The sequence below is a fragment of the Lissotriton vulgaris genome, chromosome 1_2 (assembly GCF_964263255.1).
Source record: "Lissotriton vulgaris chromosome 1_2, aLisVul1.2, whole genome shotgun sequence".
NCBI lineage: Eukaryota > Metazoa > Chordata > Amphibia > Caudata > Salamandridae > Lissotriton > Lissotriton vulgaris.
In genome coordinates this window covers 42,700,743-42,722,178 of record NC_141686.1, presented here as the reverse complement: position 1 = coordinate 42,722,178, position 21,436 = coordinate 42,700,743, and the positions used below count along the sequence as shown (strand labels likewise).

Genomic DNA, 21,436 nt, shown 5'->3' with positions numbered 1-21,436 from the left:
TTTTAAACCATATCCCAAAACCATTAAGGAAGCAAGGTTAATTAGCTTGCCACTTCACAACTGCGCAAGAGAAACTCTTTGAAGGCACTCTGAGGTTGTTAACATTTCTAAACTCTGTAGCAGATAGGTGCATACACTATTAATGTCAGATTTATATATGAAACACAAACAGCCATCTATACAGCACTTATTAATAAGTATTTATCACTATCCAACGAAATCCTTTTTTGCCAACCTTGGAGTGATAAAAGATTTAGAAACAACAAGTTACTTCATATATGCCTTGAAACTTTCCATGCAGCTTCTAAAAGTCGCCTTATAAATTCTAAGCTCACTACGCTTTTATATCTTTTAACCTGCAAGTTAACATCTCAACAACTAAAGCAGTAACCCACAGACCTCTCTAAATTAGACTTGCAAACCCTATGACACATTCCGAACTTTGTAGTAGGCACTTTAAAACGCTATGGTATTTTATGATAAGTAAGCCTGGGACTACACTTAAGGCACACATTTTCAGCAAGTACATTTATCGCCACAGTTCTTACAACAGCTTTCCTCTGGGACTTGCTGGTAACAAATCTCTGTAGCAGGTACCTTTCCCCAAGAAGATATTTTAAAATGCTGTGATCTGACCAACTAAGAAAGCCTCAACATATTTACAATAACATTAAACTTCTTTGTCAGTTTATTGAGGAGCAGAGTTTTTAGAACATACTTTTTAAAACAGACAACTGCAAGTTGGAAGACCTGAAGTCTACTGATTTTGACCCTCGTGACTTTGCTCCCTTTCTACCATGCTCTTACTCTCCATTGATAGGATCCAGAAGTGTTTTTTTCCATGTCCAGCATTCAGTGCATGAAAATAAACAAAACACTAGAGATGGTTTCAACGTACACCCCTTTACAATTACATGGAGTTCACTTACTGTCTGCACAGCCTGAAATGGTGCTGCACTTATGTTTCCAGAGCTGCCGTTTGGCGAGGGAGGCTGGAACGCGTGCCCTTTGGATACTGGAGACAAGGAACAGGACGAAGGATCTTGTGACGTCGGATTCTGATGGCCATTTGACAGAGGAACACATGCCTGAGAAAAACAAGTTGCAAACCATCAAGGGAAATAGCAACTGTTTCAATTAATTGGGAAAACAGAAAAGTATAAAAGAGTACAAAAAATGGTACCATTTATGGAGAGCAAGACCACTCCCTCATGCACCGAAGATTACCTCGTATCTTAAATTACATCAATAACACTAAAAGAGGTAAAAGTACTATAATGGCAGAGTTTTTGGCTTTATTTAGCAGTGATATAGATCATTAATCTTGCTCGCATCTAGTATATGTATTCTTAGCCTGTGTTGGCCCTTTTAAGCCCTTTTTCCAGACCTAGAAGAGGATAGCTGCTTAATATGCCTTTATTCTTGACTTTAACCTGTCTATTGCCTATTGGCTTTGACATATTAGACACATTGGTATGATTTATGTAGGTATTCTGATAGAGCTAAGGAGCATTTCACCCCTTTCAGGCCTACAGGCCTAGAGCTAGAGGGACTCCATCTTGATGAAGCTGAGAGGCTTTTCAGGGCAAAGGCAAAGTTTATAGTTAAGGCTGTTTTTCACTTGGAGAGAACCGGTCTGGGCCAGCCCTTATCAGTAGGCTGTATTATTCTCTGTGTAGAAGACACAACAAAAGGCCGGCCGGCTGGGTGTGTGTCCTTGATGCGAGGTGATGCAGAGACCTGGTGGGCGGCAGGCTGATGGCTGGAACTTTCCATGAGGAAACAGCATTCTATATCAGTGAAGTGCAGAGGCGGAGTCAGTGAGTCGAGCAGAGGGAGTCAAGCAGAGAGTCGAGCAGTGGAGTGGAGTTGGCAGAGAGAGAGAGAGGGTTCAAGCTGGAGAAGAGCTGAGTTGAATAGTGAGCTGGAACTGAAGGAAGCAGTCAGAAGCAGTTGCTTATCAGGAGGAGGTGTGAATAGCTGGAGTCTGAAGTAATGCCTTTTAGAAGAGACGGAGGAGAGATCGTGGACTAACCTATGGGAGCAGATGGAGTTAATTGGACATTGGCGCAGAGACAGAGTGAATAAGCTAGTGGAATGAACGGTGATCAGAGCGGCAGGAACCATTAAGATTGAAGATGGAAGGTGGAGACAGTTCGTGTGGGGGAGAGGAGTCCAGAGACAGAGCGATCAGCGCAGAGGTGTACCCAAGAGTGCAGGAGAGAGAGGGAGTCTGAGATGAGCCAAGGCACAGACGAGAGAGGAACCCAGATGACAGCTAGAACAAGACTTCACACTAATCAGGTGATATTGTTTTCATCACATTAGTTTACTTTACACTTGCATCTTAATCTTGTCCTTATTCCCTAGGCTATTGTATGTTTAAATCCTTTCTCTTTCAGCGGAGTGTTCCTGTTATGTTTAATCTTTTCTCTTTCAGCGGAGTGTTCTACCTATAGTCTTTGTCAGATCTGTGTAAATGTTTATATTGTTGTAATAAAATAAACCCCCAGTTTATAACAAACTGGTGTGTATCTCCTATTCTTGTTCACTGAAGGTAAATGTATCTCCTAGGTAGTTACTAGGTACGTGAATGGATGAGTAATCCCAATCAGGTAAGTGGTGATCACATAAATAGGGAGTGAGTGGACCTATGATGTCAAGAGTAGGAGATATATGAGATTAATTGGCTAACTCCTAATATTGTAGTAGCAGACCCTTAGTGAAGAGACTTCCCACTATATATATATATATAGGTGTTCATAGGAATGTGGTCGTCGTTGATATGCGGCGTTAATGAGAGCACTGAGTAGAAGATCAGTGTGTATACCCACTGGATTGTGGCTTGAGTAAATGAGAACACTAGGAGGTCGAACTAGTGTGTAGTTTTGCAGGATTGCAAACACTTTGGAAAAGAGAGCATTGGGTTCTGCAGGCCCGTGTGTAGACGCACCGGATTGTGTGTCATATCTGCCCTAGGGTAGAACGGTCTGGGTCGGGGTGGCCGCGAGACCAACTGATGTGAATAAGTGTGGTGTAGGGTATGGATATCCCTAGTAATCAGTGAGTATTCTTAGTATCCCTATAGATTTAGTGGTGTTTTTAATAATATGAGCTTGTATATTGCGAGTTCCCCATCCTCAGGTAGGTACCAGGTGCCTGGATAGTTAGTCCTGAGGAGGGAAGGTGAGTACGTTCTGGCTGGGTTGGAGGGGCCCCTAGGGGCTGATCCCACCTACTCAGAAAATCCGGCCATAACAAGTACCGTCCCCAGAATCCACAGGCTGCACCTGGCCACACCAACAGATGTTCATTGAAAGGCCCGACTGTCCACTGGCCTTGTGCGGTACGTAAAAGGGTGTGGTGCCCAATTTTTTCCTGGCAGGGGCCTCTGCTTTTAAAACTTATTTCTAGGTTGCCCAACACCAGAGGATATGGCCTTCATCCCACCTAGTAGTTTCTGGGTTTAACCTCTGTCGGACATTTTGGCTCACCAGGCTAGGTCCATTTAGCACAGCTTTCATGATTGTACACAGTAACGTATTTTTTTTTTAGTTTAGCTTAAAAATAAATCCGTTTATTAGAAGTAGTCCCACTCACCCCCTGCCCTTACATCATCAGAACATTTTGATCCAGTATGCTTCTACATATGTATAAATATCCTGTGAGGGCAAGACATCGTGTAGGGGTCATTCCAGAACTCTACATCGAGCCCCATGCTATCAATGGGTCATGTCTCAATCAGGACCTTCTCTCGCATCCCACCATCAAACCCACATTTTCTCAAACTTGCGAGAGGTGCCCCAGGTCTGATAAACCAGCGTTACAGCCCTCTTGAACCGGTGCAGGTCTGTCTCCCATTCAGCCACTTTTGGGATTATGTCGGCCACCCCAGTATCAGATTAGGTTTCTTTGAGCCACCATCAGAACCACATTCCAGATTAACAGGGCATACCTGTCTAGAGTAAATTCCCCCGATACCAAACCACCAACTGGGGTGTGAGAACCAGAGCACAGTAAATGGCCCGGGATATCCTGCCACTTATCCTTCCCCCAGTAATCTTATCACTGGTCAGTCACAGTGTGTGTAGAAGGGACACATTCTGCGGACACTCCCTCAAGCACAGACCTCCCCATCACAGATGGGTGTGTCTGCGTGAACTAGGACCTGTAAAGTACTTTTGAATGAATGTTGGATTTATAGAGCGCGTGGTTATCCTGGAGCGTCCCAGCACTGTACCACTGGGGAACCCGTCCTGGCTTTCCCTGTGAAATGGTCCCTTTACTGGGCATCCCCAAAGTGCAGCCAGGCCTCCCCGGCGGTGATGGGGCGGAGTGGAGACTAAGCAAGCTATTGCCCAGAGTTGCAGCGTGGGACCCCATGGCTAGAGTGGCACCGAGGCGAGATTTATCGGGCCCGCTGACATTGGTCCTGCATCCGACCGCATCGGGAATTGAACCCTGGTCCCGGGCCAACCTCTGGCTCTGGGTCTGCCGCCTCTAACCGTTGAGCCACACTTCTCCACTTTTAGCTGTATCAGCTGGAACTTCGCACTTCTGGCCACCTCTTTTAAACAGCAGCAGGCCTCGTCCCAAGCGTCCTCATCCAAAAAAAACCCATTTTCCCATAAGTATGTGGGGAGGTGGGATGGAAGACTTGGAAGGGTGGCATAGATTTGGGAAATCGTATGTTTATGTAGGGAGTACCCTAGAAGTCTAAATTCCAGCAGCACCTCTTCCACCACCAGCTCGTAAGCCTCACATGCAAGCCCTGGCTCAACAACCCATCCCTCAAAGCTCAGATATTCAGGATGTAGGGCCAGCCTTCAGAATGCACCATGGCAGCCTTCACTGGATTTCCCACTGCCATTTGTGAATTAATCTGTGACATGTACAGGGTCATGAGCTGTACATGGGAGGCGGGCTGAGGAGGGGGAGAATCGCCACATTGCTCACAGTAAATGGCAATCAGTATTTAAAGCATGCAATCTTAACCTTCGCTCTCACTTCCATATTTTAGGCAATGTTCTAGGTTTATAGTAAAAAAGGTTTCTAAGGTTCCCAATTGGAATAAAGCACCATGCCTTACATCGTTTTCAGTTAATTCTTATTCTTTAATGATGTACCTTAATGGTGGTCACAGGGAGAGCCTGTTGGAGGTGGCATCACCAGAAGGTCACATGTACATGGCGATGCCAGACCTGAAGACCATCTGCAGATCGTCAATTCCATGCCCTGTGACCACCCCCATGCTACCAGGATGTGTTGCCTACAGCCTTAGTCTGTTTGCAGTCGGCCTCCAGGCGAATCTTGCATCTGCTTGTATAGCCACCCTCAGGGATCATTTGGGTATCAAGGGCATCACATTTTTTTTTTTACATCTCCAGTTCCCAAAATGAGCTCCCAGATTGTCAATGCAATCTTGTTAGGAATTTGTCTGCCAAGCAACTAGATCACTGTGATCCAGGATCTCTGGCATCATTGTATCTCTAAATGGAAGAGAGTAAATCCTCGTGTCCATTCACATTAATATTTTTTTTAATTGTAATCTTCAAAACCTCTGCAGATTCATGAAGAATTCCTAAATGAATCTTCCAAAAATACAAAAAAGCCCTTCAAAGCCCACCTTACAGAGGGAATCTCAAAGCAGTGAACACTGAAGCACAACTTTCCTATAGCCATGCCAAGAACCAGCATCCATACCCCTCGATGCAGTGCTAACTTGTCTATACAAATCATAAAAATCTTTAAAAGAACATATTATTCTATACAATAAGGTGATAGCAAATAAGGAGATATAGTTAGTCACCATCTACAAGGATAGCACCACGCAGTCTCCTTAAAGTAATATTGTTGACAGCATTACTGTGATGAAGTAAGCCCAACCAGGGTGCTCTCAACTCACCTTTCGTCCAACAAAAAATAACTAGGAGCCCTTACATCACCACACAGACTACTTACAAAGTTATCAACTGTCACTAAAAGCAAGAGGACTAAACCTGCACAATTAACCTCACAGCAAGTTTCCCATCTAAAAAATCCTATGGCCATTCACAACCTTGGCACCACTTTGCACTCAAACCATCGGTCCCACTTTGATATTCATGTCCAATTCCCTGCCACTGGAGTCAAGCTATACTGGCTGATGCCCGTAACTGGTAGTAGGATGCTTGTTTGCAGTCCAGGCCTGGCAGTTCAGGCTGGACTGTTCCCATTGGGCGCAGGGTCAAGACGGATTTGCATATGGCTGGGTCCAAACGGGAATGGCATGGTGAGAAAAGAAACAATGGCTTCAGGTCCAGATCTCTCTACTGGGGTGAATGTATGACATTTTTCTGTATTCTGTTCATCAATTGTCCTTTTTGCATTTGTCACCCGAGTGGGACGGGTGTGCCAAGACGTGGGTCCCGTGCTCACCATGCCACTGGAGTCAAGCTATCCTGGTTGAAAGACCGAAACGGTCCTAGGATGCTTGTTTCCACTCCAGGGAGGACCTGGCCTGGCAGTTCGGGCTGGACTGTTCCCATTGGGAGCAGGGTCAAGACATTTGCATATGGCTGGATCCAAATTGGAATGGCATGGTGAGCAAAACAAAATGTATTTAGGCTCAGATCACTGTACTGGGGTGAATGTATGACATTGTTCTGCATTCTGTCCATCAATTGTTCTTTTTGCAATTCCATGCCTTGAGTCACAATAAATCTTGTTTCGTTTTTTGAGACTTCTTCAGGTATCAAGTGTCTCTTCGAGGACCCCTGCTAATCATAATTCAACTAGGAGGACAATACACCATCTCATGTTGCTAAGCAGCGTATGCCCTGTTGATTTGTGTGGAATAACTAGATATGCCAATAACAGCCATTTCCTTGTCCAATGCTTTCTACTCGATGACTAAATATAATGTACCCTTGATAATCTTCATGAACATCAACACCTCCTTTACTATTGGTGTACAACCACACTGATCTGTGTTTAACCCCACTAAATTGGATTTACTCCACTATTCGGACTTAGACTGATCTTTCATGTTCAGCCACTTAGAAAACAAATCCAATAGGACAACTAGATACCTTCGTACACATGACTGCAGTGTAGTCATGTGATTCCACACTACACTTTGACTTAACGTCTTTGGCCATCAATACATTTCCATTACCCTTCTTTCAAGCCTCAAATACCATGTGTCCATCATGCCTATGAAATAAGATACTATTTAAATACTGAAGGGGACCATACACCTCATACCAGGTAGAGGTCATTAAACTCAACTTGAATTACTCAGAACTGTTCAACTTAAAGTATATGTAACTATTTTTGACCACCCATCTCATGTGACACAGGATTTCGAGAGTAGCAAAATCAGCATGCCAATACCAAGGAGTCACAATGAGAATTTCATATCAACATTTTCACCCCTGCACTAGGGTCCGTCATCAACAATTAAAAAGGTATTCTATGTCAGGACCGGAGGCTCTGATTATGCTTTTCTTTCTGCACTTTATTTTTTAAACAACTCTCATAGCAGCCAGAAAAGCAACAAAATATGTTTTAATCCCAACATAGGGAAAAAAGCATTTTCAATAAAAACTCAAAGTCTGTCAAAAGACTACAAATCCCATGAGTCCAATGGTGACTGACCCAACAAAAGTCCTTCCATAGTGTCAGTGCAGGGTACATAGCTCCTCCATTTTGTGTAATCCCTCTTTCTTTGCTGCTTCTCAGCCAGTCAAGTGGCGTTTCCTTACTCTTGGGAAAATTGTGTTTTGTTGTGTATTTTCGGTAATATTTCAATTAGAATGATTGCAAGCGCGGCAGCGCCATGTTGCTTTCTATTGCTTTGCATGGTTGATTTATTTCACAGATTCCCTTGCGGCCGCAGGAGTGTTTCTCCGCTCCTTACGCGGCCGACCCCTTTTGCCATGGTGCTTATGATGCACACTAGGGGGAGCTTGCACATCTCGCTGCTCCTGCAGCGCGGTTTCCTCAGGTGAGGAGTCGCGCTGCACGAGCTGCAATAGCGGAGCTTTGTCCCCCTGCCGCCACACCAAACACGCCCTTCGGAGTCGGTACTAGTCCCGCATTTCAAACTATTCATGCCTGCTGGGGACCGTATAGCGGCTTGACCGCGAAAAACTCCTGCGGATAGGTTTGCACCTTTGGTCCATATTTACCTATGTCAAGGAGCGCACTGGGTGGTGGTTGGACCCTGTCAGTGTATTGAGTGTCAACGCGCTTTGGGGGCTTGTGCAGCCACCTTGCCGGTATCATTCCGCGCCAAAACTCTGCAGTCCTCAGGTCAGTCCACAAGGTGTTGGTTTAGCCAGCCTGTTACAGCCTTGAGGGTCCCCACCTCTGCTTTGGCCTGTAAAACCTTCTAACTCTCAGGCTTCAGCTGGTATGAGGGGTACCTTTTTCAATCTGACAAAATGGAACAGGGTGATTTTTACCAAGAGGAGGAAATCCAGCAATACCTCCCTTATGAGGAATTTTTTTAATGCGGTGGATAATTCAATTTACAGGTGCGTTAACGAAGTGGTAGACCACCTGTCAAACCGCATTGTTGAGGAATGAGCGAAATTGGCGCAGGCACACTTACAGGCCCCAGTTCCCACTCCTACTCTAACCCCTGAGAGGGTGCCCGCCCCTAAATAATGCTGTAGTGAGTGGCCAAAAGGTGCCACAAGGGGTGGACAAGGATGTCTTTGAGCGCCTCAGAAGTGCTTTCTTGGTTAAGGCAGTCACCCACTCCCCTGCGCCACCTCCTGTCCTGGAACCTGCGGTGTCCACGGCGCCAGATTCCCCTTCTAATGACGGGGATTCACCAGTAGACACCAATGAAGGGTCTTTGCGTTCTTGGCGCCCAGCCAGTTCTTCCACCACAATACCACAGGACAGTACAGGCATGCAGGATCCGGATGAAATCATTTATCCGCATTCCGCTGCCTGGACGCCGGTGACAAGGTGGCTAAGTTGGTGGCAGGCTGCCTCTACAAGCCCCTAGAGAAGGAGGCAAGATGGTGTCTGCGGGAAGAGTGTTCAAGGCCAAAGTTAGAGGGGAAAGTAGCCCTTACCCTGGAATTAGATTCAAAGATGGCCACCTTCCTGCCAAGTACATGAAAGACCCCTGCATGGGCATGGACCGTTCCTGGCGATCCTGCCAGGATAAACTGCTGAACGCAATAGGGCCCATAACAAAAATTCTGGATATGGCAGGGGAGGCAAAGGTATCATGCTCCACCATATCCCCTGACGTCCTGTCAAACTGGGCACAAAGGGTGGTAATATTCTTAGGTAACGCCAATTGTGCCCTAGCGATGGAACGCCGGCGTGCTCTCCTCATCCCCAATTGGGCAACTTGGCCTCTTCGGAGGCAGGAGCTGTAGCGCAAGGGGGCCTCTTTGGAAACCCTTTTGTTATGGAACTGGAAAAGTTTGTGGTCGCATTCACCTCATTGGACAAGGCCCAGTCCAACATTAAGAGGGTCTTCTAGACTCATTTTTCCCCAGAGGCCGGTTGCGGTAGGGGCCGCGTGACCGACCTTGGCAGACAGCAAAGTACCAATAGGGGTCAAGGCTCCAGACAGGGGCAGTACCATTCCACCACCAATTACACAAACTCCAACCCCACCAGAGGGCAACAATTTCAAGGCAAAGGCTGCTTCAAGAACAACGCCAACGGTAAGTGTTATCCCTGCAACGCAGGTTTGTACCGGGGGCCGGTTAGCGGCCTTCCAAGATGCGTGGGCGAGAATCAGGACAGACACTTGGGTCTTACAAAATCCACAGGTTTCACATGGATTTCCACTATCTTCCGCACAAAGAAGGTTTTTCACGTCCCATTACATTTTCCGTGGACAATGCACAGCGGATCGAAGAGGTGTCCGAAATGTTCCGCAAAGGGGCCATTTTCGTTCAACTCTGCATCCCAACGGATTCCTCAGCAACATCATTTTGGTAGACAAAACAGATTGAGGATGACGCCCGGTAATCAACTTCAAAGATACAGATGATTGGTTTACCGGCACTTCAGGATGGAGGGGATTCATCTCCTCCGAGATGCATTTCTCCCGAATGATTGGATGGTCAGGCTGGACCTAAAAGGCACTTAGATCGTGGTCCCCATCCACACTCCACATCGGCGGTTCCTACAGTTTGCCTGGAAGGATCAGATTTACGAGTTTACCGCCCTTCCGTTCGGTCTTTCATCAGCATCTTGGTGCTTAGCAAAGGTGCTCCATCTAGGGGTCGAGTTTCTGCAAAGCCAAGGTGTTCGTATAATTGTTTACCTGAACGAAATCTTGCTTATGGAAAGTTCAAGTTCAAGTTCAGGAATTTGTATAGAGCACTACTCACCCAGAGGGTCTCAAGGCGCTTGTGGGAGGGGGTGCATTATTGATCGAATAGCCAGGTTTTAAGTTCCTTTCTGAAGGAAATGTGGTTCTGTGCGGGGCGGAGGTGAGTGGGGAGAGAATTCCAAGTCTTGGCCGCCAGGTAGGAGAAGGATCCTCCTCCCATGGTGGATCTGTGGATGCGCGGAATTGCGGCGAGCGCTTGATTGGAGGATCTTAGTTGGCGGGTGGGTGTGTAGAAGGACAGTCGTGTGTTGAGGCATTCGGGCCCTAGTTTGTAGAGGGCCTTGTGTGCGTGGGTGAGGAGACTGAACGTTATTCTCTTGTTGACGGGAAGCCAGTGGAGGTCTTTCAGGTGGCCGGTATTGTGAGCTTTGCGAGGGATGTCCAATATGAGTCTGGCTGATGCATTTTGGATGCGTTGGAGTTTTTCGGTAATTTGGCTGTGGTTCCGGCATAGAGGGTGTTTCCATAGTCCAGTCGGCTAGTGACAAGTGTGTGGGTGACCGTCTTTCTTGTTTCGGTGGGGATCCAGCGGAAGATTTTTTTGACCATACGAAGTACGTTAAAGCAAGAGGATGAGACGGCGTTAACTTGTCTGGTCATCGAGAGGGAGGAGTCTAGGATTAAGCCTAGGTTACGTCCGTGGTCTGTGGGTATGGGTGCTGTGCCCAGGGCCGATGGCCATCATGAGTCATCCCAGGCAGAGGGGGAAGATCCTAGGATGAGAACCTCCGTTTTGTCTGAGTTAAGTTTTAGGCGGCTGTTTTTCATCCATTCGGCTACTTCTTTCATGCCTTCATGAAGATTGGTTTTGGCGGTGTTAGGGTCTTTGGTGAGGGAAAGGATCAGCTGGGTGTCGTCAGCATAGGAGATTATGTTGAGGTTGTGTTGTCGCGCAATGGATGCGAGGGGACTCATGTAAAGGTTGAAGAGGGTGGGACTGAGTGATGATCCTTGTGGTACTCCGCAGATGACTTCGGTGGCCTCGGCGAGGAACGAGATGATCCAGTCCAAGGCTTTTCCTTGTATTCCGACGTTGCTGAGGCGTTGTATGAGGGTGCTATGACAGACTGTGTCGAAGGCGGCGGAGAGGTCGAGTAGGATGAGGGCAACTGTTTCTCCATTATCCAGTAGCGTTCAGATGTCGTCTGTCGCTGCAATGAGGGCGGTTTCGGTGCTGTGTTTGGCTCGAAAGCCGGACTGTGAAGAGTCGAGGGAGTTGTTGGATTCAAGGAAGGCGGCGAGCTGGCTATTGACGGCTTTCTCAATTACTTTGGCAGGGAATGGGAGGAGGGAAATGGGGCGGTAGTTCTTAAGTTCAGAGGGGTCTGCTGTGGGTTTCTTCAGGAGGGCGCTGAGTTCGGCGTGTTTCCAGCTTTCTGGGAAGGTAGCGGAGTTGAAGGAGCAGTTGATGACATCACGGAGATGGGGTGCAATGATGGAGTCTGCTTTGTTGAAGATGTGGTGGGGACATCATTATGCATTATTAAGTGGAGATGCACTGAGTAATTGAACAGAGAAACTCCTTTGATTGTGAACCTTAAACGTACAACCTGGAGTAGGATTCAACTATTTAGAAAACCTGTGTATTTTCCTCTTAATTGGAATTATTTTCCTTGTGTATTGTCCCATTTTGCTTTGTTTGTATATATTTTTATGATGTCATATAATGATTCTTATAGTGTTTTTAATTTATCGAAATAAAATGTACATTTTTTGAATGACTATCATGTTTATCATTTTCTGCTTCTAGTTTGTGGTATAGAAACTATTTGCTTGCATGCACGTTGAGTTCCGAATTGTGGTCAGCATATAAGTTCACCCAAAGGGGGAACTTTATTGACAGTTTGTCTAACTGCAGCAGACTGTCTCTCTTACAGGGATTGGGATTTGTCATCAACAAAGACAAGTTGGTCCACGACCGACTCAGAAAGTCGTGTTTCTCGGGTTTGTCGTTGACTCTCTCCGTGCCTCCTTAAGTCTGCAGTCCGGGAAGATGTCCAAGATTTGGCATGAGTTGAGGCAGACAATCACCAAAATTCATAACTCTATCCGACAGATTGCCCGAGTGGTGGGTATGCTTTCCTCTTCAATTCAAGCAATCTTTCCGGGTCCCCTTCACTATCATGCCCTACAGCATCTACAGGCACATCATCTCAGGATGGGTCTGTCGTACGATCAGACAGTTCACCTCTCGGCAGAAGTGAAGGACGAAATGTGGTGGCTTACTCACATGGAAGCCTGGAATGGCAGGGCGATCTTCGGGTCGGTCCCGGACCTGGTTATAGAATCAGACTCCAGCAGGTTGGGAGTAGGGCGCCAGTTGAAAAATTCTCCACTGGCGGATCCTGGTCATTAGACAAGAAGCAGTTTCACATCAGTTGTTTAGAGCTCCTGGCAGGGTCATTCGCAGTCCGATGCTGGACCATAGATAAGGTGCGCACATGTGTCCTGTTACAGATGGACAACGTCTCTGCGGTCCGCTACGTCAATCACCTGGGAGGCCCTCATTCTGGAGCACTGGCAAACCTGGCAAAGGAGTTCTGGGACTATTGCTGGGCCCATCACGTATCCGTGACAGCGGAGTAACTCCTGGGTCAAGCCAATCAGGTGAAAGAGTGGCACTCCAGGCATCTGAGACACTCCAGCATGTGGAAGCTGGATGTTCAAGTCTTCAAGTGGCTGGACGACCTTTGTGGGCCGTTCTCGGTGAACCTTTATGCATCCCTCCTGGACCATCAGCTCCCGTGTTTTTTCAGTTGGAGACCAAATCCCCTTGCAGAGCCCACGGATGCGTTCCTACAGGAGTGGAGTCAAGAGAAGGGTTATGCCTTTCCTCCTTTCTTGATGGTGATGCGGATGGCAGCTCAAATCAGTCGGCAGAAGGCAGAGCTGGTGGTGGCGACACCGGACTGGAGGTCCGAAGTTTGGTTTCCAGTTCTGGAACTTTCCTGGGATTCTCCGATTCTACTCCCCGCCCCCTCCCCCTTACCCCTCTTTTCCTCATCTTTGCAATCCGGACGGAGAGCAGCATCACTTAATCAAGCAGGGTACTCTCCGCCTCCTAGCATGGCGGTTTTCCGGCTACGTTTGTCGCTCCAAGGCCTTTCGAGGCCGGCTGAAGCTCTCTTGTCCAAGGCCTGGGCAGACAGTATCTCAAAGCGGTATCGTTCCGCATGGGCTAAGTGGATGCTTGGTGTCTTCGACAAGACTTGGATCCCATGGTCGCAGGCGTCGTTCCGATTCTAAACTTCTTGGCAGAATTGGCGACAGACAGCCTGGCATACCGTTCTATTAAGGCGTTGCGTTCCGTGATTCCAGCAGCTCATTATCAGGTTGAAGGAGCCCCAGTGGGGGAACACCCATTTGTCTGTAGACTTTTAAGGAGTATTAGTCTTGCGTTGCCCCTGGTGCCGCATTATTCGGTCCTGTGGGAGGTCAATCTGGTTTTGCATCTTTTCCTTTCTTGGTAGCCCAATAAATAGCTTTCTTTAAAAAAGAATTCAGCCAAGTTGGCCATGCTTTTATGCCTGGTTACCCGTAGAGTTTGACGTCCAGACACTGAACATCGCGGAGAGAGTTTTTACCCCGGATGGGGTCACGATTACGGTAGGTTGCAGAACTAAGTCTTCATCCAGCACGATTCGTACCCAGCCTTTTCCGATGTCCCCAATCTATGTGTTGAAAATTGCCTCAAGTCAAACGAGGACATGACTCTAGAATTCCGCCCTCCGGCTGAACAACTTCTCATTGCTTTGAGAAAACTGCACAAAGCGGTCTCCTCCCCACCATAGCCAGGTGCGTGCAGTGGTTCATGCATTAGGCGGTTATTGACACAAAATTGTTCGGAGCTATCTCCACCAGAGGGGCAAAAGCTTCCAAGGCTTTTTCTGTCGGAGCTCGTTTGGAGGACTTAATGCGCGCTGCGTATTGGTCCTCAGATTCCACCGTCAAACGGTTTTACTTCAAACTGGTGGTGCATATTGCTCAGTTGGTGGTAAGTAAGCTTTGAACTAGCATAATCAGAGCCTCCGGTCTGACAGAATTGAAATTTGCCTAGCATAGTAACTAAGTTTCAATTCTATGAAGGACACAGAGGCGAGGATTATCTGCCCCGGAGCACTTTGGTGCGAACCCACCCGTATGTAAGTAACCAAGTTTTGAGTTCCTTTATCTGTATGTAGCATTAATTAATTCAGTTCATATTTCCATTGGCATTGTAATGCTGACATTTTCAGAGCAGACCTGGAGAATTCTTATGTTTTTCTTTTAAGAAATGACTGTTCAAAACAGGACCAGTAACAGGATGGCGTGACTGGCACGAAGACAGCGGGAGGAGGGGGATTACACAAAATAGAGGCGCAAACTACCTTGCACTGACACTATGGAAGGACTTATGTTGGGACAGTCACCACTGGACTCATGGGATTTGCAGTCTTGTCAGACTTGGTTTGAGTTTTTTAAAATGCTTTTTCCCCTAGGTTGTTGGGATTATTTTTGTTGCTTTTCTGGCTGCTATGAGAGTTCTATAAAAAATAAAGCGGAAAAAGAAAAGCATAATCCTCGCCTATGTGTCCTTAATAGAATTGAAACTTACTGTTACTATACTCGGCAAATTTCGATTCTCACCCATAAGCAAGCACATGGCGGCACTTAATTATTGTTCTAACATTAGGAAAGCTTCACCAGCCCCATCTATTAATACATGGTAAAATATTTCTGTGCAGCTCAAGATTCAGCAGGTGTAATTCTAAACTAGTTCGTCGCTCCAGATAGTTCAGTACTTGCTGAAAGGGAATTGACCATTTCTGCCCACCATGCAATATCTTCAGACTGGCGGTTTTGATTACATCCAATATACAGCTATATGTCTTCCCCCCCCCCCCCCCCCCCCCCGCAAACACGAACAGACTATGGCATTGTTCATTTTGAGCATGTAACACAGGATTGATAATCCAATGATCATGAGCTACTTGCCGCAGCTCTTAACCCCGTAAGTGCTGCCGTCGGCCAACAGTCGTCACGAGCACTACCTTGCCAGTGCTGCGCACGACCGTTGGCCGACGGGCCGGCATTCGTTCTTCGAACGTTCAGCACTGGGCGCTTAACGTTCGACGCTCCTATGAGGTTAGCCACATCCCTGTTGATGGTATCCCTCTCCTGTGCTGGGCCATAATGAAAACGTGTGTGGTCATGACGAGCTCAGCTCGTCATGAGTACAGGAGCACTGTGCCTCATGACTAGCTTCATGAGCATCGAAGGGGTTAAGTGAGCACACAACTACAAAACTAACAGTGTACTCGTTACGTGAATCTTCATTTCGGTCTTTGCAAGAGGCAAGCACAGCAAGATGATTTAAGGAGTGTTTAAACTGCGGAGAACTATTGCAATGCAAAAGGAATCTCTACTTGCGCTGAATGTTTCAATTCAGTTAGGATCACACCCAATCTGTTATTACTTGCATACATGTAAAGACACTGTTTGGAGGAGGGGGAATGAACTCCCTGAAAAGGAGGTAGTTTACAAGTAGCTATTTTTACCTCTCCCAAGAACATCACCATTTCTCATACCCATTTGAAGTTTATATAAAAGACGGTCTCAGATAGGAAAAGCAATATCAAAGGGGATGATGGACGGTGTTGAACACTCTGTCCATCATCCCCTTTGGATTTGCTTTGTTTGTCCCAAGTTGGCACGGTATGCCCAGACGTGGGTCCCTTGCTCACTTTGCCACTGGATTCAAGCTAGCCTGGCTGATTAGCCAGAAATCGGTCCCAGGATGCTGGTTTCCGGTCCAGGGAAGACATGGCTTGGCAGTTTGGGCTGGACTGTTCCCATAAGGCACAGGGTCAGACTGAATTGCATATGACCAGGTCTGAACTGGGGTGGTAGAGTGAGCTAAATAATGATGGATCAAACCCAGACCAGCTGACTGGGGGTGAGTGCTTGCAATGTTCAACACTCTGTCCATCATCCCCTTTGGTTTTGCTTTGGTCTCAGATAGGTCTCATCAGGAATTCTGAGCCTAGAGTGAATTTCAGCCACTCCATTATAGATCCAAGGCCATGTTTACTCTGGGACACTGGCACATCTTTGATGCTTATAGCAGCTTGAACTTGGGTGTTATTTCATCATCACTTTACACTTGTTGGAAATACATAACTACTTGCTCAACAAACTTGCAGTGAATAAGCTTTGGTGTTAACTCCTTAACTTTTTTCAATATGCTCATTACCGTGATGTTTTCATGCTTTTACTCATCACAAATCTATTGTCTGAAGCAAACAACCTCTTGTAAACTACCACAATTTGAAAATGAGCCTCTAGAGCAAATCTGTTGCTGTAAGCAGGCAGAATAAATTACTATTTAAAAGATAACACCCGAAAGAGGTGATACATGCAGTAAGATTATTTTGTGTGGGTATAGAGTCATGTAATGATTCGCCTAAGTCTTAGGCTAAGACAAGTCCAGGCTAGAAAACCAGTTAGGTAAACTGATCTAGTACATTAATACTGATCTCACGTAAAGTACAGCCAAAAGCTGCAGTTGGGTTTTGTTTAACTACCAGGCAAGCCATACACTCCAAAGGTTTCACAGGTTTAATAATACCAGGGTTAAGAAGTCTGTTTTAAATTCCGCATTCACTTTGTATTTTACCTTCCGTAGCAACAGCATCTTCCTCAAGTACAATGAAATATGCCCCCCCTTTCCGTGTCCGATTGCTGCAAAAATGGCACCATAGGAAATTTGCATATGGCCACTTTACTCAGGCCCCCAACGTTTAAAATTTGCTCAAGGGTATGTAGAGCTACCAACAAGTAATCTCATTTTTCCATCCGAAGACTAAAGGGCCTTCTGTGGCCACGTCATTTGCACACAGCTCGCTTATTTTAGAATTCAAAGATCAAAACGGTATCCCCACTGTAACTATAGGTATAAACATATGTTGGTTTTAACCACACACTTTCCAACATTTCTCATAAACACCTTTGTAAAAATGTAATAAGATGAGCATCTATCTATCTATCTATCTATATAGTCATCTGGATGCGTGTTTATTCCTGTTACTCTGTCTCAATTAGGTTAAAAAAACACCAACTGTTTCACAGAGTACTTGTTTACCTTTACACTCTACATTATGGATCTTTCCGCATTCAAGACTCTTGATCCTACGCAGGGCATTTCGGATTGTGGCCTAAATCATTGTTGCTACCATAATGACTGAATTGGACCTTCTCTCCCCACTTTGTATTTCACCACCCCAAGTAACAAAACGTACTGCGCTTTCTCCTCACAGCAACTATGTTGCCCTCAAGCATTTAATATCGGCTTAGCAATTCTGCTTTTCTGAAGATTGTAATATTTTTCAATGGTGGTTCCCCATTAAAACACAATTGGTCTTGGATACCTTGGCTGTTAGTGTGCATTACTATCTGCCCGCCTATTAACTCGTTGTTTAGTGTTCCAAAACACCAGATTGTCAGTTTTTTAAAGCAGATATATTCATCAATATTCCATTTCATCTTGCTTAATGATAAAACTTCAGCCTGTTAATGGTTACCCACAGTGGCAAAATAACATGCATCCAGATTCAGAAAGGCATTTACGAACAGACCCCTTCACCAGTACACTCATTACGTTTTAGGAGTTCTGTCAAGTAATTGGCCTCCATGATCCAGGGAGTGCAAAGTTATTTTAGTTTTTAAGAAGTCAACACATCTTCGGTAGAAATGCAATTAAGAACATATTCTTTCCACTCGCATCAACAAACGACATCTCTCCCATATGCAGGTAACAGGAACTACATACAGTTGTGGAACAGGTATTTTGACAGTGTTTGTCCCTTGTTTGGTAATGTTCTAATATCTTAATATAGGTTTGAGTCTTGGAATTCAAGAATAAATTTCACAAAGTTGAAGTATATCAAGAAATCTCTTAACTTTGCACACAAATGCTGCTGTAACCTAAACAGGAAATGTGAAAATAACTGCAATTTGACCATACCGAAATGTGCCACTGATCAGTGTTAATTTATATATAACCTCACTGGAGGAGGAATTTAAGAAAACAATCTTTCAATGGCGTGAACAGAGCCTTCTTGTTGCGACGTTGGCTCACATCCTGACATTTACGAGATAGGAGGCTGCATGTAAACCACTGGACGCACTGGTTGAGTTCTAGGATGTCCAGAGCAGAGCTACCGGTTGACCCAGTGGAATATGGACACTCCAGTCTGAAGCCACCTTATTACCATCCTATCAATGCTCCCAATGACTGACCCTCGACTACTGCAAAGATGTTTCCAGGCCATGTTTAAGTGTCTACACTTAGATGTACGCGTTCATAGGAGTAGGAGCTAACAGAATCTAGGCAACTTCAATCCATCACCAAATTCTCAGTGGGAATGAGCAGCTGATGCTACGGATTCGCCAGATATGCAGCTAGACCTGCAACAACCCCCCCCCCCCCCCCCCAAAAAAAAAGGACACCACTGGAGTGAACTAGCATCATGGAAACCTGAACCACTAGGCACTTCTGGAAGCTAGAACCTAGCTGAATGTGACATAACTGTGCCCTGCATGGGTTCCACATTTTCATACCCAGAATGTCATTACTCACAATTTCCTCCGGGAATGGGAGAATGAGGTGGCTGCACTGTTCAGGACTGATGATCAGACAGCACCAAGGAAACCATATGAACTCTATGGATTTCTTACATCTAGAAAGGTAATTTATTTCAATCTATCTTGGCAGGATGCCATGCAAAATCTAACATATCGGTAAAGGAAACGGTCATTTACCCAGTAAGCATGTGCTCGTGGCATGGAGTGCTGTAGATTTACATGCTTAGCATAATCCTGCCATCTAGTGTTGGGCTTGGATGTGTGAAAGTCGTTTTTCTTCACAGAGCCTTTCGAGTCACGGGATAGTGCAGCGACTCCTCTTGCTGGTAATGCACAAGGTCAACTATTGTTCGTTTATTTTCCCACATGGCAGATGAGGATGAAACGTGCAGCAAAGCGTAGTATATAGAAATATCCATGCAGAAGGAGTTTGTGAGAAATAGTGAAAGTAACTGTAACCAGCACAGGCATCAGAGGAGGAGGGTAAGCGCATGTGAATTTATAGCACTACATACCAAGAGCAGATGCTTACTGGGTAACTAACTTTTCCATTCAAGGTATGTGTTGCTGTAGATACACATGTTTCGCATAGACTGCAAAGCAGTCCTCGCAAGAGGTGGCAAGCCTGTGGGAGTTGCAGCTATTTGAAACAGAGTATGTAGAACGGTTTGGCCCATGTTAGCTTGTTGTTGAACCACATCTACACAGTAATGGTTTGTCAATGGATGTGGTCTAGACCATGTAGCTGCTTTACATATGTCAGTTATAGGTATATTTCCTAGGAAGGTCATTGCAACGCATTTTCTTTTTTTATTAACCAGTGGAGTGAGCTCTAGGAGTAATGGGTAACGTTTTGTTTAGCTTTAAGATAGGAAGTTTGGATGTATTCAACAATTTATCATGCAATGCTTGCTTCAGAAATGGCTTTTCCTTTGAGGTTTTGAGAAAGCAACAAATAGTTGGTGTCTTCCTAAATTATTTAGTCTCGTCAATGTAATACATGAGAGCTCATTTTATGTCTAACATATGTAAAGCCCTTTGTGCAACTGAGTCAGGTTGGGGGAAAAAAGACAGGAAGTTCAATAGGTTAAAGTGGAATTGTGATTGCACCAACCCCAAATTTCTTCCATAGGTGCTAAGTAAGACGCGGTCCCTATGTACTTGGAAGAAAGGCTCTTCTAAAGTTAGTGCCTGAAGCTTACAGACATGCCTAAGCAAAGTAATCGAGACTAGGCTTGTTACCTTCCAGGATACCAACTGGAGGGGGAAGGAGTGAAGGGGCTCAAAAGGAGGACCCATTATCCTTGCTAATACAATGTTGAGATTCCATGTGGGAGCTGGTGGCACTCTAGGAGGAATGACAACTTTCTAGGAAGGCTTTGAGGACCTGAATTCTGAATAGTAAAGTGTGTTGCTAATCTTTTAGATTTGAAACTACTGCCACAAGGGATAGCCATATAGAACCCCATTCTGAATAAGCCAACTAAATATTGCTCAGATCTTAACTTCTGCCCAATCTCAAACATTCCCACTCTAGTGAAGTTCTGGAAAAATGTGTCCAGATCCAACTTTGCAACCACATAGGTAACTTCAAACTTGGACCAACACCAATCCGGCTTCTGTCAAGGTCACAGCAATCACACATTGTTGACATTAAAAATGCTGGATGAAAACGAATCGTGTCTTATACTACTGATCTTCTGCATTTGACGCTGTTAAAGACGACGTAGTCTGTACTGCATTGGTTTATGTCAATGCTCCACAATAGAACATAAAGAGTTCAGATTAATCAATCCCTTTCTCAGCCCTCCCTGGTCACCCTTGAGGTACCGTACAGATCCACCTTCTCACCCATGCTCTTAAATTTTTTTCTTGACACCTCTTGCAGACTCCTTGAAAGCTGCTAACAATAATCACCACATGTATGCAGATGACACCCAACTATCTGAAAATCTTCTCCCCAGAAGACATTATCTCCCTCAACACTACTTTACAAAAGACTCCGCATTGGCTCACTAGCAACCATCTCAAGCTCAACGCTGCCAAAATGGACTTCCTCCTCATTACTCCTAACATTATAAAGATCGACCTCTGGATGTAGAATCTAACGGCCCTCAACTGTTCTCCTCACATTATAGACTATAGATCTCTGGGAATTACACTAGACAAATACCCGAATACGCAGGAACACATCAGTACGGTCAACAAAGGAGCGAACTATCCAGTGGCGGCTCCTTTATTGGGGCGTGGGGGCGACACCTCAAGGCAGAATCATAAAATTTTAAAACTACCATTTTATGTTTCTGCTTCTTGCACTGCGAAAAAGCAGAAGTGCCTGGTTGAGGGAGGGTGGGTGGGCGGTCCTGCTTGACGGCAGGGGGCAGTGGCTTGCCCACTGTTGTGCGTACGGATTGTTTGGTCGGCCCTGGCACAACAGTGGGCAAGCCACTGCCCCCTGCT

General features: G+C 45.6%; 1 protein-coding gene across 1 annotated transcript in view; it reads right to left on the bottom strand.

The window, feature by feature from the left end:
* CAPRIN2 (caprin family member 2) overlaps window positions 1-21,436 on the bottom strand; it is a 682,604-nt gene that overhangs the window by 304,079 nt on the left and 357,089 nt on the right. The window contains exon 17 of the mRNA XM_086952790.1: window positions 930-1,088. Coding sequence (XP_086808916.1) covers window positions 930-1,088 — 159 coding nt within the window. The remainder of the gene's footprint in view (window positions 1-929; window positions 1,089-21,436) is intronic.